We start from the raw sequence: 17,226 nt of genomic DNA on the forward strand, positions 1-17,226 counted from the left end.
AGCTATTTACAGCGCTTATAATATTACTTAGCTAAATTCCGTACTATTAAAAAGTACTTTACTACTTCTTAAGTATACTTACGTTAGCTACGATAGCTATAGCGTCGAGCTAGCCGAGGGCGCCTAGCCCGAGAGGGGCAGACTTATTAACGGGCATCTTTAGCCTACTAATTACTAACTATATACTAAGAGAGTAGGTTCTCGTCGAGGTAGTATTTTAACTAGCTAACCTCTTAACTAGTTATCTAACTAGCTATCTAGGTAGTAGTTTATATATTAATAGGTTTGTTTAGTAGATTTATTTAGTAGATTTATTTAGTGGATTTATTTAGTAGATTTGTTTAGTTTAAATAGAGAGTAGCTTTAGGTAATATTAAAAGCGATAAGGATAGAAAGAATCTTTGCGAGCTCTAAAGAGCAATAGATATTAGCCTATTTAGCCCTTTTTCTAAAAACCTCTACGTTGCTATTAAAGTTTAGAACCTCTACGGTTAAGGAAGGCCGCCTCTAACTATTGCGGCCGACTATAGCGGCCGACTATTATAGCTAATTATTATAGCCGACCTTTACTATCGACCTTTTTAACCGGCGCCGCTGCAAGGCAGCTTACTTATCCTAAATTAAATAGCGGTTTTCGTATCGAAATTACTATATTACGTTAAGTACGTACTTAGGATATATTGCGCGTATTATATAATTAAAAAGTATACTATATCGTATAATTTCCTTTAAAAGCGTAATCCCGTTAAGGTCGATCTTTTATACTTATAAAGCCGGAAAAAAAACCACTACATATATTTTTATTTAAAAACCCGGATTATAATATAAAAAGAGTAATCTAAAAAATTAATAAGCTCCTCTTTTATATCCTCTAAGACTTTTTAAATAATTATAAAAGAGATCTAGCGATTTATTAATTTATATAATCTCTTTCTTTATAAATAAGAGATCGTTTTAAATACGGTTTACTAAATAAAAAAGGCATATTCCTTAATAAAACGTACTTAATTCGCTATTATAGTTTTTAATTTTATTAAAGTAACTAGTTATTTAATTTAATCGTTTTTACTTAAGGGTTTAATTATAGCCTCGTTTTCGTAATTACTTAGTTTATTATTAAATAAACTCTTTAAACTTTTATTAATATTCGGTCGAGGCCGTTTTATATATTTAATTTTAAATAGTATTTTATATCTTAAGGTACTCTTTAATTAAAAAAATAGACTTAATAAAAAGTAACGGATTTAATAAGGAAATAAGGTTATTTAAGTTTAGTAAGTCCTAGACGTTTTTTAACTAGGCCTTAACTTATAAAATAAGGTACTATTTAAACTAGTTTTATTAATAATTAAGCTTTTACTTAGGAATATTAGTAATTTCTTTAAAAAATATTAGTTCGTTTAAAAATAAAATTTAATAAACGTAATAAGGGGTAAATAATATTATAAAAAAGGATATAATAAACTATAGTCCTTAAAAATAACCTTTTAATAAAAGTATAGGGGTTTAAGTTAGAACTAGGTTTATAATTATTATAAAGTTATTATAAGGGTATTAATATATATAAAAAGAACGGTTATTTATTAAAAATAGAAAATAAGTATAAAGCTCGCTCTAATATAAAGAATATGAGCGAAGTAGGCCTTAGTAATTATATAACCGAGGTTACGTAACGTGCGGTAAGGCTATAAATAGTTAAAGCTATTACGATAGTATTTTTATTACGTACTTTAATGAAACTTTATAACTAATTATAACTAGCTATAGCTATTATTAAATACTAACGACCCCGCTATTATAATACATTAATCGCCCTCTAAATAGCTAAAAACTACCCTTTACTTTTTACTTTATTTAATAACTTTAGAATATCTCTTTTAGTCTATTTTAGTTTATTTTTATATTATATTTTTAAAATATTAATAGTATTCTAAAGTAAGTTAGGTATTTCGAGGCTATTATATTATATAAACTAGGTACTAGTTAAGGTAATAGCTATATCGATATATATTTTTCCGATTTTTGAGTTAATAATATCTAATCCGTATTCCCTAAGACGATCGTACTATAGTTCGGGGTCTTTTAGTATAATACTTCTATTAAAAAAGTCCTAGGGGTTAATAATAACTAGGCGTCTCGGTATTTCGATAGTATGTATTTAAGGTAGACGATTTAATAGCGATAGTAATAGGGCGATAGCGATAGGGCGATAGCGACAGGGTAATAGTAATAGGTTAATAGCGATAGGACGATAGCGATAGACGGTAAGGGAAGTAGCGTTTTTCAACTTTAATAAAGGAAACGAGGTAACGAATATGTATATATACGAGTAAAGTTAAAAGTGTAGTAGATATTAATAAGGTTAGTATTATTTTTAATAACGGTAACGAGGGTATCTTTAATATTATATTATTAAGTAGTAAACTTAGCTAAGTAAGTAGCTTATAAAGTAGTAGCGTCGGGTACTTAATATTATTATTAATAATTCGTAGTTATAAACTTTATAAAAAGGAAAGTTAAAAAGGTAAAAAATGTAAAAATAATAGTTTATTAAAATAGTAGGAACATTTATTAATATTATATATTAATACTATATAATCGATATTAAGAACCGCTTGAGTAATTACTAAAAAAAACAAAATAATAAATTATATAGTTTATTTAACTTATTTATTAATTTATAGTTTAAACTAATTAATTAATAATTAAATTCCATTATTATAAATTAGTAAAGTATTTTATATATAAAAAAGACGACTGTTTTAAATAAGATATAATAAAAGAATCGTACTACTTAACTTTATAAAAGATAGATAATAAAATATAAATCTTTATAATAAAACGAAATAAAAAAGTCGTAAAATTTAATTATTTATAAAAAGCCGACGTTAATTATATTAAAATAACTAAGTTATTTATTTTTATATTCTATTTTTACTAACTACTTAGGTAGTTCTTAATATTAATTATATAATATTAATATATAGTAAAAACGTATAGGGTATAAGGGACTCTCGTAGTATAGTACTTTAAAAGAACTATTAATACTTTAAAAGAACTATTAATACTTATGAAAGTAATATAAAATACCTCCTTCGATTAGCTTAATACGGCCTTAATTAACTAAGTTATTACTAAAGGATTAAGAATAATATTAACTAGATTAAAAGAATATACTTCTTAATCGTTTTATATAATAGTTTTTCTCTAACTTTATAAGCGCAGAAGATCGACCTTAACGGGATTACGCTTTTAAAAGAAATTATATAATACGGTATACTTTTTAACTATATAATATATATAATATACTCTAAGTACGCGCTTAACGTAATATAGTAATTTTAATATAAAAACTACTATATAATTTAAAATAAGTAAGCTACCCTACGGTAGTACTAACTAAAAAGGTCGATAATAAAAATTAGTTATAAAAGTTAAAAGCGGCCCTTAACCATAGAGGTTCTAAACATTAATAATAATATAAAAGCTTTTTTAAAAAAAGGGCTAAAAGGGCTAATATCTAGCTACTTTTTAGAGCTCGTAAAGATTCCTTTTATTCTTATTACTTTTAATATTACCTAAAGCTCTATTTAAACTAAATAAATTTACTAAATAAACTTATTAAACAAACTTATTAATATATAAACTACTACCTCGTTAAGAACTTACTTTTTTAATATATAGTTAGTAACTAGCGGGCTAGGACTCTTTAAAAATGCCCCTTAATAAGTCCCCCCCTCTAAGGCTCGATAAATTCTTAGGCCCCCTCGACGCCCTAGTTATCGTAGCTAATATAAGTATATTTAAAAAGTAATATAATACTTTTTAATAATACGGAATCTAGCTAAGTAATAATACGAACGCTATAAATAGCCGGGCTAATATAAATATTAAGATTTAGTATATTAATATTAGTTTAGAAATTATATTTTATAGAGCTAGAAATCTTTTTAATACGGGCTATATTATAAATATAAAAGAATATATAAAGGGTTGTTTAATTTTTAATAAAAAGGAGTATATAATACGAGATCTAGCTACTTATGCGGGCTAGTATTAAGAGGTCTTATATAGATTAAAATAGGTATAGCTCGCTTTTTAAATAGCTAGAAATAATAAAAGGTTAGGAGCTATTTTAATTAATAATTAGGTATAGAACGTAATATACTTAGTCTTTTTTAATATATAATAGGAATTAATATACGGGCGTCGTAAATTAATATACGAGCGTCGCTCTTATATAGGCGTTGCTATTTTATTTTTTAATTAGTTTAACAAAAATTATTAGTATAATTTAATTTTGCTAAATATTTATAAAGTATCTTAAGCCTTTATTCCTTTACTCCTTTTATACTTAGGTTATATTATTAAGTCTTAAAATTTAACTTATAATATTTATTTATAATAGTTTTTATAATTAAAATTAAAGACGTTCCCTAAGGCTAATTTTGAAATAATACCCTTATTAAGAGACGTTTCCTTTTATAAAAACGACTATTAATTAATTATAGCTTTTTATTATTATCTAATTAATTATTATTATTTCCCTCTTTAAAAAGTAGCTACTTTAGTATTAACTAATTCTATAAAATTAGTAATTTTAAAAAGTAGCGCGACCTTATTACCGAGCTCTTAACTAGTATATTATAAAATATACGACTTTTTATAAATATTTACCTTAGTATAGAGCTTATATTATATTTTATTTACTATTCTTCTAAAAAAATAATAAAAACTTAGTAAACTACCCTTTTATAACTTTTTTTAAAATATAACCCCTCTCTCCCTAATAAATAGTTTTAATAACCTTTTTATTTTATAATAAAGTAGTTTAGTAATACTCTTTAGCTTATTAAATAGGTTATTAAAACTAATTAATAATTAATAATAGTACTACTTTAATAATAAAAATATATTTATTAATAATAATAAATATAGGGTCCCTAAGTTAACTTATTATTTTATTTACCCCTATAGCTATTTTTTACTTAAAACGAAACGTTTTTTTAAACTATAACCTCTTATTATACTCTAAATAACCGATCCTCTTTTTTTTTATAACCTAAATCCTAAACTTATTAATTCTTAGTAATTTAGAATAAATTTATAATACCCTTTTTAATTAAGTTAATAATTTTATAAAAGCTAATAAATTTAGTATTATAAAACGAAATAAATATAAAGCTCGAGGCCAAATTATTTAATATATTTTGTAATATAATTAGTTTAGCGAGCTTAGGCTTATATAAAGTATTAGTATTTAATAATATAAGTTTTATAAATACGATTATAAATAATAAATTATTACCGAGGCTTAAGAAGAGGATAAGTAGTTATTATATTATTATTTAGACCCTTAATATAATTAATATAATTATAGCTTTAGTTTTAAAGCCTTTATATATTTTTTATATTATAAGCTTATTAAAGTAATTAAGGATATTATTAAAACTATAAACTAACGAGTTAGGATTCGGGCTTGCGATATACGTATTATTATTTAAAAATAGTTCCTAAAGTCCTTATTTACTTAGCGAGATATTTATAATACTAGGGCTCGTATAAACTAAGAGAAACTAACTAAATACTTATTAATTATAGTATTAATTAAGCTATTTAATAAGCGAAATATTTTATATATAATAAAATAAGTAAATAACGAACTAAACTACTTTATTAGCTTTATCTAGACCTTTTTTTACTATTTTTAAATATAAAAGCGATTCCCTAAAGTAATTGGCTTTAATAATATTTATAATATTAATCGCTTTAAGCTCCCTCTTTTTTAAATTATTAAATAGACCTACTTTAAATCTATTTATAACGCTACGTTCGGCCTTATTAATAATAAGAAACTAGAGGGTTTTTAGTTTTTCTTAATAAGTATTTACTAATTTATAAATTAATACTTAGTCCGTTACCCTACTATTATTATTATAAACTACGATAAATAAATAAAGGCTATACTAAATAAGTAGTTCCCGGACGTTTAATAATAACTTTATATTTATTATATTAATTTTAATATTATACTTAGGGCTAAGTAGAAGTAGGTTAAGGACCGTAGCTATAATAATAATAATAATAAGTTTGATAATAAAGGATATTAATTATTAATATAAGTAATAGCTATACTAAGTAATAAAAATAAGGCTTATATTAATATACTTATTAATAAGCCCCCCTCTTATACGTAGTATAAAGTTTTTATAATATAAAAGCTTATTATTTTTATTAAAACTAAGTATATTTTTAAAAAAGCCTAGACTAAGCTCTTTAAAAAGTTTAATAACTAATACCTAATTCTCTAGTATTTTTACGTAATATACTTATTTTTAAGAATATAATAGGCCCGTTATTTTATTTAAAAATACTAGAACTTTAGTACTCGTATTATTTCTAATACTAAGTTAAGTAATAATAATATTAAGGGTTATTTTTTAAATAATCTTAGTTATTTATATCGGCTTATTAACGTTATATAAAATATAATTAGTAATTAAGAGCTATGTTTTTACTAAGTTTATATAAAGGATAAGGTATTTATAAACTAAGAATATATAAGTACTCGTTTTAAGTACCTAAGCGAACTTCGAATAATATCTTTTTTAAAATATCTTATTTTAATTAGGACGTAAGGCTAGTTTATAAAAAAGGTAATCCCCCCGATAGAGCAATCCGCCGGGGCCGTACTATATATTACGTATTAAAGAAAACTAAGTATATTACGCTCTATACTTAATTACTAATTAAAATAGTAGTTAACTAACTCGACTATTATTTTCTTTTTATTAATAGCTCCTAACCTTCCCCTACTTATCTAAAGAGCGAGCTATACTTACTTTAATATATATAAAACCTTTTAATACTAACTTATATAAGTAGTTAAATTTTATATTATATACTCCTTTTTATTAAGGGTTAGGGGGCCCCTTATATATTCTTTTATATTTATAATATAGCTTATATTAAAAGGATTTATAGCTTTATAAAATATAATTTCTAAATTAATATTAATATATTAAATCTTAACGTCCGTATTAGCCCGGTTATTTATAGCGTTCGTACTATTACTTAATTAAATTCCGTATTATTAAAAAGTATTTTACTAATCCTTAGTTATATTTATATTAACTACAATAGTTATAGCGTTAAGCTAACTAAAGAGGGCGCCTAGCTTAAGAAGAGTAAACATATTAACGGGTATTTTTAAAGAGTTCTAGCCCACTAATTACTAACTATATACTAAAAAAGTAATAATTTATATATTAATAAGTTTATTTAGTAAATTTATTTAATTTAAATAGAGAGTAGTTTTAAGTAATATTAAAAGCGATAAGGATAAAAAAAATCTTTACGAGCTCTAGTATAAATAATAAATATTAGCCTATTTAGCCCTTTTTTTTAAAAACCTCTACGTTATTATTAAAGTTTAGAACCTCTATAATTAAAAAAGGCCGCTTCTAACTATTATAGCTAACTATTTTAGCTAACTATTATAGCTAACCTCTATTATTAACCTTTCTAGCTAGTATTACTATAAAGTAGCTTACTTATCCCGAATTATATAGCGGTTTTTATATTAAAATTACTATATTACGTTAAGTATATACTTAGGGTATATTATATATATTATATAATTAAAAAGTATACCGTATTATATAATTTCTTTTAAAAGCGTAATCCCGTTAAGGTCGATTTTTTATACTTATAAAGTCGGAAAAAAACTACTATATAAAAAAGGTAATACTATTTAATAAGAGGCTATTTTTAAAACCCCTCGGATTTTATAGTTTAGACTATACTATTTTAATTAAGCTAAGTATCTTATATTATTACAAGATTTATTTTAAAATATCAAATTTAGCTATTTTTAATAAGTAAGAAGTATACCCTTAGTAACGTTTTTAAAAAACGGTTTCTTTAGATCTATATTACTAAATCCTTAACCTTAAGATTATTATATCCTTTTATAATAAGCTAAAGAATATAGTATAGCCTATTTTATTATAACTAGCCTTATTTAAAAAAAAACTAGTTAGTTAGTTAAGTTCGTACTACTTATAATAACTAAGGCACTAATAATAAAAAGCGAGGCTACTTATTTAAAAATAAAAATAAGTTAACGCTAGCTAAGCTTATAAAAAAAATAAGTTAGCTAAGTTAAAGCTAAATATCGAGCTTATTTTAATAATAAATAAAGAGCTAGTTTAGTATTTTTAATAAAAAGATAATAACGGAGAATTATATAAATAAATAGCTAATATAGCTTAATATTTAAAAAAAAAAACGGAGTTAATAAAAAGTAGTTTATAATAATAATAAATTATTATAACTACGTTAAAAGAAGTAATTAAGTAAACGTTACTATAATTTATTTTTTATACATTTTAAATATATAATAAAAAGAAGCTTTACTTATTTAAAATTTATAAAAGCTTAGATTACTAACTTATTTAAGATTTATAAATTTTAAATAAGTAATATAATAGTTCTAAATAAGTACGTAAATTATAATAGTATTTTTATTTTTAAAAATCTTAAACTAGAGCTTAAGTTAAAGAGGATAGTAAGAATAGCTATATTAATATAGTTACCCTTATTACTTTTATAGGGAGGTACTATTTTTTTAGACTAATTAAAAAATAGAATAGCAACGCTTATATAAGAGTAATACCCGTATATTAATTTACGACGCCCGTATATTAATTCCTTATATAATATACGGTACGGCCCCGGTAGATTACTTCGTTAAGGGGAAAAAAACTATTATATAAATTAGTATTAAGAGGTTTTATATATATTAAAATAGGTATAGCTCGCTCTTTAAATAGCTAAAAGTAGTAAAAAGTTCGGAGTTTTAATTAGTAATTAAGTATAGAGCGCAATATACCTAGTTTTTTTACTACGTAATATATAGTACGGCCCTAGCGGATTACTCCGTCGGGGGGCTCTTTAACTTATAATTAAAACCTCTTTTTTATATTTATATAATAAATTATATAATTTAATTAACCTATTTCGTTAACTTATAGTTCGAACTAATTAACTAATATCTTTATAATAGAGATACTAATAAGTATAAAAGCTAATACTAAGGCAGCACTTTTAGTAATTAGCTCGAGATGCTTCACTAGGGTTGTTCTTAGATGCTAAGAAAAAGGCACTTCTACCCACCCTGAAAATTATACATACTCTTAGAACCGGATAGTGCGGCAAGCATCACTTCTCATTTCACGAGGAGTTCCGTATCGATTTCATATAGTTTCCATAGTTCGCTGCTTCATATCTGCTCCCGCTTATAGGTAGCGCCGATGGGTAAGTTTTGTAGATAGGTAAAGTAATCTGTCACAATTCCATGCCCAGAGAGTAACAAAAGCTCTGAGACAGGACACAAAAGCTATGCACAAGAATGGCTGCAAAGCAGCACCACGAACAGCGCTGACTATGAAAGTGACTCATGGCGACGCCTGGGGCCCAATTGCTCCATAGCACTGCAGTCGCATAAGCACTTTATTATGATGAAATGTTGAGAAATGAGAAAACAAACTCTATCTAGGTCAAATAATTACCGACACAGAATAGACCCATCAGGATACTCGAACTTGGTTTCACAATTAAAGCAAGTGGCATCATTCGCAGCATATCTTTTGCAGTTGTTGTAGAACTCCTGTCCATCAATTTGGCCACTAATCGCTTTGAGCTGTTTTCACAAGTCAGTCGTGCCGTTTCCCTGGGTACTGATCTAGCTGGACGTGAACTCACGAATCGTCCTTGGAACCTTGGTCCCGAACCAGATGATCGACCAATCCAGAATTGCCCCGAGTTTTGGCCTATAAAGCTTTTAGCTGCGCGACTCTGATTGGCAAGAAACGCAAGACCTACCATAGGTGTAGCCGAACCTGCAGTCACCGGCTAGCAGATCAGTGGCGGCATAGTCAACTGCTGAGTTGGTTTTGTATTGGCATGCGCAGTAGTCGTGCATGTCAGCCATGGAAAAACCCCTCGCGAGCGTTAGCGACCTTAAGTTACGAATTTTCAAGGATGAATCTTAAGAACATACAGGAAAAGGGCCATGGCAGGAAGAACTGAGAAACGCATGTTGAAAATTGACTGTGATCGATAAAATGCGATAGACTGAATCAAGGCAGGTAGTGAAAATGCTTGATGGTCAGAGAGCGTACTTGATAGTTGTTCTGGAATGACTGAAGAGATGTATCAAATGTTGTAGGTCGCAATTCCGGCAAAAAGCGGCTGGGGACTTATATGCTCTATGGAATAGCGAAGTTGCGAACCCCGCGAGTTCCGTTCGCAAGCAATCATTGCATTGGGCGTAAGTTTGATTGCATTCTCGTGATAATTTGCAAGAGTCAGTGCCTTCACTCAAAGTTCTGAACTAAGAGTTGTAAATATTCCACTAACAGAAGCTGCCACTCCAGTTCGGAAAGGCGTGCCGGAATCGCAAACGTTCTGGAATCAATCAGCTGACGTAAAAATATACTAAGCTTTCAACCAATCCTCTAGTGAAGTCGCAAGCTTTTGGCCGTGGGCGCCTTTAGGCCCGTGTTGTGAGCCTCATTTCCAGACTGGGCAGACTCGGGAAGAACAAGGCATAATATTGAACACCGAGAACTCCGTAGTCATATATCTGAATTTGCGATGGAAAATTACAGAGATAGTAGATGTTGTACCATGCGAAGATGCCGAGTTCTATGATATCTGTACAGCTAAATAGAAGTATATAGGTATGAACTCAAAGCCCCGGACGATGAGAGCTCTTCAGCCATAATATCTCGCCAGCTCGTTACCAACGCACAACATTCTCTCTTACTTGTACAAGACATTCGTTGTATTCAGCTTTGAAGATGCTTTGGCTTCTTGCCTTATTTATGGCTCTGGCTTCATGCTCGCCAGTTCTCCAACCTCTGGTACAGGAGCGTGGCCTGACATGCGTCGGTTACCGCGGTGCCCCAGCCGAACTCCCCGCCATTAGCATCGACCTTCGCGGCGACATTGAAGCCCACGTCTTTGATGGTGCCACTCCCACTCTTTCACAGCTTCCTTTGAACACCTGGGCCGGTTCGGCTAGTGATCACCGCCTGGAGTACCGCGCCTGGAGAACCACCGGCCGCGACGGTATCTTCAACGTCCATCTCGAGGTCCAAGTTACTGGCTATGCCAACGTCTTCGTCAACTTTGGTGCACAGTCTGACCGCGGTAACGGCGATCCCGGCCTGTCTCGTGTCGACAACGGCTTGGCTGTTGGTTCTGGCTCGAACCCATACCCAAGCCGACGTACCTTCCGCATGGCTCTCGGTACCATTCACCGGAACATCAACTATAAACTTGTCGGAAACTGGAGTAAGTGCACCATTAATAAGGTTCCCAGACTCAAAAAAGTGCTGACCTTTTCCAGGACTCTGACTGTGCTCCTTCAATGAGATGTCCAGGAGTTGAGGCCCGTATATTGAGTACCCAGGCTCCAATTGCGAACGCTCAGCTTCCCCGTACGACTACAAGGTTGTTCAAATTGTTAGCAGATTTTCATGTAGTGTAGAAGTATCGCAATGCTTCTGGCTGTCAATAAGCCGCACTTTGAGAGTTTATGGAGACAAGAAAGGAACACGTGCTTACAAATCCTATCAACTACTAGATAGCGTCAATATGTATGTACGTGCTTTGTGGGTAAGAACGAACTGCATATCTATCCGACCCTGTTTTCTTTTTATCCACCTACTTTATGAATGGATTTGAGATAAATTGGGAGTCGGGAAAAGACTGGAGACAGCTGAGACATCCTGGCACCTTCTGACAGTTGATGGGATAGATTGTCATCACCGGAGCTTAGAAGCTTGAGCTCATATGCGTGCTGATGGTAAGTCGCGATGACAGTTGCAGATCAGTCAGTTATGTACTTTCTAAAAATATTATATATCGATAAAATAGAACCCATGTAATGCCTAGAGCAACACAATTCTCTATAAGTTAACGGCTTAGGCCACGGATAGTTAGTATATTAACAAGAACCACACTAGAGTATTAGTATCCCTATTATAAAGTAGTTAGTTCGAACCGTAAATTAACGAAGAGATTAATTAAACTATATAAATATCTATATAGTAAGTATAAAAAAGGGGTTCTAATTATAAGTTAAGCTAACTATAATAATTATAAATAGGGCCCTTAATTAGCCCCTATATAGTTAGCTATATACTATAATTAAATTAAATTTTAATCTAATACTAACTTTTTTTTTATTAATTTACTTATTATAATTAAATATATAATTCGACTTTAGTTTTATTTATTAAATCGTCTCCTTTTTCCCTTTTTTTATTATTTTTTTATATAACCTATTTTTCTATTTATATATTAACTTTCTTATTATTTATAAATTATTTTAACTTTTTATTAAGTATTATTTTTATAAAAGCGTCGGCGAGGTTATTATTAATATTAATCTAACGGATCTCGAGTATTTTATACTTTTTATACGATTATTTAAGGGCTATAATATTAATTATAAGCCTTTTTTTTTTAATTTAAGAAATTACTTATATAATAAGTAAGAGTTTATATAAATGACCGTTAGGATTAGTAAAAAGCTAAGTTAATTAGTAATCCTCTTTAGTATTATTAAAATTACGTAAGTAAAGTTAACGCCGTTAACTATATTATAAACTTCTAACGTAAGTATATTTCTTATTATTTACTTATTTTTAATTAATAAGTAATAGATTATATTACTATATATAATAAATTTGTTTTTATTTATACTCTTATTAATTAAGATAATAATATATCTTAATTATAAAATAAGGTTATTATTATTTATAAATAACTTATTAATAAAAATATAAAGCTTATTAATCGCTAAGTTAATTAAGTAATAAACGAGGCCTCTATTAAGATTTATTTATTACTACTTAAGCTATTTATTAAGTACCTCGACGTCTCGTTTAGTTAAATCTATAGCTTATACTATTTTAATATAATTAAAAATTACTTTAAGCTAATATATACTTATAATATATACCCCTTATATAAGCTTAGTTTTATATTACTTTTTAACGTTAGTTATATTTTAATTAACGAAGTTAATTTTCTTATCCTATCCCTTTTATTAAAAAACAATAGTTTTTTTTTTAATTATAAAAATCCTATTATTAAATCTAAGGGGGGTATTTGTTATAAAGACTTTTTTTAGTTTCGTTACGAAGCCCGCTTTTTAAAACTCCTTATCCTCTTTTTTTATAAAATTAATATTAAATAGGCTTAATATATTATTAGTTTATATTCTAACGATCCTAAATTAGTTATTTTTATATTTAGAAATTAATAAGTACGGGTTATACGTAAATATAATTATTAATAATTAATTAATATAAAAATCGTAATAAGTAGCTTATTAATAAATACCCGATTTTATAAGCCTATATAGTAGCTTAAGTACTTTAATAATCGTATTTTTTAAGTACTTACTAATTATTTTCTTTTAATAAATAAGCGAGGATTTCTTTTATAAGTCCGGTAGCTAATTAAGTATAGGCCTAGGTAATATTACGGCTTTAAATCTTATATCCCTTTTTGTATAATAATATTATTAGTACTATTATTAACCGTTAGTTATAGCGCTATATTATAAGTAATTATATAAGTAGCGTTATTTTTTTAATATTACCGTACCCCTAAATTATATACTTAGACTTCTTATATAGTTAAAGTATTCCTTTCCCTTTAATTTTATAAACTATTCGTAATTTAAATATATAGAAGTTTATATATTTCTTTAGGTTATAGAAGATAAATCGATAGACCCCTTAATTACGAAAAGTATTTATTTTAATAAGATTTAATCCCTTATACGGCTTTTTAATAGTTATAATTATACTTTTTTTATATAGTTTAATTATTAATTTAAAATCGGCTTTCTTTTTTATTATATAAAAAGTATTAATTACCTTATTATTAATAATAAATTATTATATTAAGGCTTATTATCGTAGTTTTTTATAACGTCTCGTTAGTAATATTAATACTTTTTTAATAATTTCCTCTTCTTCGTTATTTATTAATATTATTATAATAATCTTGTTAAGGATAATTTCTTATACTTTTATTACGGGTTATATAATTTCCCTTATCTCTTTTCCTTTTTATAAATTAAAAATTACCTTATTAAGATTTATATAATATAATTTAATTATTATAATTAATACTTCGAGAGGCTAGTTACGACTTTTTATAACTACGTAAAAGCGCTTATTAATACAAATTAATTTATATAGCCTAGCTTATTATTAAATAATTTCGTACTATACTTATATATTTCAATTTAATAATATATTTAAATTAACCCCTATATTAGGCCTATTATATATAATAATTACTTCGTAAACTTACTTTTTTATATTTATTTTACGTAATATCTATATTACTTTTTTAATTACTTAAGCTCGTTAGTTTATATTTAGTAATAATAACGAGGCTAAAGTCGTTCTTAAATATATTTTAAATACTAATAGCGTTAGTATAAGCCCGTTAGGCCCTATAGTATTATTATAATATTTAAGTACTATTTAAAAGCATTCGTTATTAATAAAATCGGGATTTTCTTTTTTAATAATCCTCAACGCCTTTTTTAGTTATTAATATATCCTTTTTACTTTTTTAATATTATAGTACGCTTTAATAAGTACGAATTTTAACTATATACTATAAGCCGTTATATTCTTTTTTAAATTTTATTAATTTAAAATTAGTACTAGCGTTAGTTTTAATACTATCTAACGGTCCTTAGTATATATCGATCTAGCTTTTTTATAGGGCTATTTATATTATTTTTATTTATAAATCCTAGAGGAATTACCTTACTTAAAAGGATATAGCTACGTTAATTATATATAGGACTAGCCGACTATTTAAATAGAAAATATTAATAACGATTTCCTAATCTAAATTAAGCTTATTACGTAATTTAAATTTAACTTTATATACGCTCTACGTATTTATTTAGTATTAGTAATATATTTTTATTAACTACTCTAGCGCCCCTATTTTAATATTATTATTACTTAATTATTTTAAGAAGTTATGTAGCTTCGTAACTAATAAGTACCTAAATCTTTAATATAATTATCTAAGCTTACTTTTTATTAAGTAATTAATTAACTTCGTATTATTAATAAGCCTTATAAACGTATACCCCTATCGTTATTTAATTATTTTAAAATACTTATTACTAAAAATTCTATTCTTTATATTATTAAATATAATACTTAGTTAATTTATATTTCTTAGATATAAGAGAAATAGGGTATTAACGGATAAAATATAAAAGATTATCGTTTTAAAATACGTCTCTATTTTTATTATACCTAGGGTAACGATTTCCTTACCTAAATTAAAACTAATTCTTATAATACTTATTATTAACGTATTAAGTATTATTAGTACGATTTTTAATAGTATTTAGAATTACCCTTTTTTTATTATTAACTATTACGATACCTTAGTATTTAAAATAATTTTATAAAGATTATTTAAGCTATACCTTTTACTTATATAAAATACCTATACGAGCTTAGTATTTAAATAATCTAAATAATATTAAAAGGACCCCTTTAACTACCTCTAGATTTACTTAGTACTATATATTTTTTTTTAAGTATTAAAAAAGGTAGTATTTTCTTTTTAAGCGTTAAGAGAATAGGCTTCGGCCTTATTAAATTTACTCTTTTAACTACTTCCATATTTATTATCTAAAGGACCTTCTCTTATTATCTATAAATAAAAGCCTACTTATTAAGAGCTTTTATTATTTTTTATTTATTTAGCTTCGTATATTTTCTAAAAGTTAATAAAATAAAAAAAGAGTAGTTAACTTTATTAATTTTATTATAATCTAATTCGTTAGTATAAGAAGTAAGATTTTCTTTATTTTTTCAATTTTTTATAGGGAGCGGATACTCTAGGCCGCTACTTTAATTACTTTTATTAAGTTCTATATTCTTAAATTTATTCTTATGTAGTGGTTTTTTTTCCGGCTTTATAGGCATAAAAGATCGACCTTAACGGGATTACGCTTTTAAAGGAAATTATACGATATAGTATACTTTTTAACTATATAATACGCGTAATATATCCTAAGCACGCGCTTAACGTAATATAATAATTTTGATACGAAAACCGCTATTTAATTCGGGATAGGTAAGCTACCCTCTTTAGTAGCGGCGCTAGCTAGAAAGGTTAATAATAGAGGTCGGCCGTAATAGTTAGTTATAATAATCGGCCGCTATAAATAGCCGCAATAGTTAGAAGCGGCCCTCAACCGCAGAGGTTCTAAACTTTAATAGTAACGTAGAGGTTTTTAGAAAAAGGGCTAAATAGGCTAATATTTACTACTCTTTTGCTATACTAAAGCTCGTAAAGATTTTTTTTATCCTTATTGCTTCTAATATTGCCTAAAGCTACTCTTTATTTAAACTAAATAAATCTACTAAACAAATCTACTAAATAAATCCACTAAACAAATTTACTAAATAAACCTATTAATATATAAACCACTACCTCGACGAGAACCTACTCTCCTAGTATATAGTTAGCAATTAGTGGGCTAGAACTAAAGATACCCGTTAATAAGTCTGCCCCTCTCGGGCTGGGCGCCCTCGGCTAGCTCGACGCTATAGCTATCGTAGCTAATATAAGTACGCCTAAGAAGTAGTAAAGTACCTTCTAATAGTACGGAATTCGGCTAAGTAATATTATAAGTACCGTAAATAGCTAGGCTAATATAAATATTAAGATTTAGTATATTAATACCGGCCTAGTTATAATAGCTACGATAAACGGGCTAAAGGTATATAGGGTTAGGGTAATAAGCTAGCGCCTTAAATAGCTCTTACGGGACCCCCCGGGTAATAATAATACTTATATAAAAAAATAGATTATACTAGACTTAGCTACCTACGCGGGCTAGTACTAGGAGGTCCTATACGCGTTAGAGTAAGTAAAGCTCGCCCTATAAGCGGGTAGCAAAAGGTTAGGAGCTATTAATAAAAAGAAGACAACGGTCGAGTCGGTTAATTTTAATTAGTAGTTAAGTATAGAGCGCAATATACCTAGTTTTCCCCAATACGTAATACACAGTACGGCCCCGGCGGATTGCTCCGTCGGGGGGAAATTTATTCTTATATATAATAAAAAATTAGTTAAACTAATAAGGGC

General features: G+C 27.4%; 2 protein-coding genes across 2 annotated transcripts, besides 1 other annotated feature; one reads left to right on the forward strand and one right to left on the reverse strand.

Annotated features, from left to right (window-relative positions):
* Window positions 1-5,717: 5,717 nt before the first annotated feature.
* Window positions 5,718-5,789: a sequence feature (Short protein (CLUP02_08724, UQC83230.1) was converted to a misc_feature.).
* A 3,779-nt stretch (window positions 5,790-9,568) lies between these two features.
* CLUP02_08725 (uncharacterized protein) lies at window positions 9,569-10,101 on the reverse strand (the record flags this gene model as incomplete). The annotated part of the gene is made up of 4 exons (XM_049287708.1): window positions 9,569-9,703; window positions 9,766-9,833; window positions 9,886-10,022; window positions 10,064-10,101. The coding sequence occupies 4 exons, from the start codon at window positions 10,099-10,101 to the stop codon at window positions 9,569-9,571; spliced, it is 378 nt and encodes a 125-aa protein (XP_049144851.1).
* Window positions 10,102-10,889: 788 nt separating this feature from the next.
* CLUP02_08726 (histidine permease) lies at window positions 10,890-11,424 on the forward strand (the record flags this gene model as incomplete). The annotated part of the gene is made up of 2 exons (XM_049287709.1): window positions 10,890-11,361; window positions 11,417-11,424. The coding sequence occupies 2 exons, from the start codon at window positions 10,890-10,892 to the stop codon at window positions 11,422-11,424; spliced, it is 480 nt and encodes a 159-aa protein (XP_049144852.1).
* Window positions 11,425-17,226: the final 5,802 nt, after the last annotated feature.

The sequence above is a fragment of the Colletotrichum lupini genome, chromosome 4 (assembly GCF_023278565.1).
Source record: "Colletotrichum lupini chromosome 4, complete sequence".
Lineage (NCBI taxonomy): Eukaryota > Fungi > Ascomycota > Sordariomycetes > Glomerellales > Glomerellaceae > Colletotrichum > Colletotrichum lupini.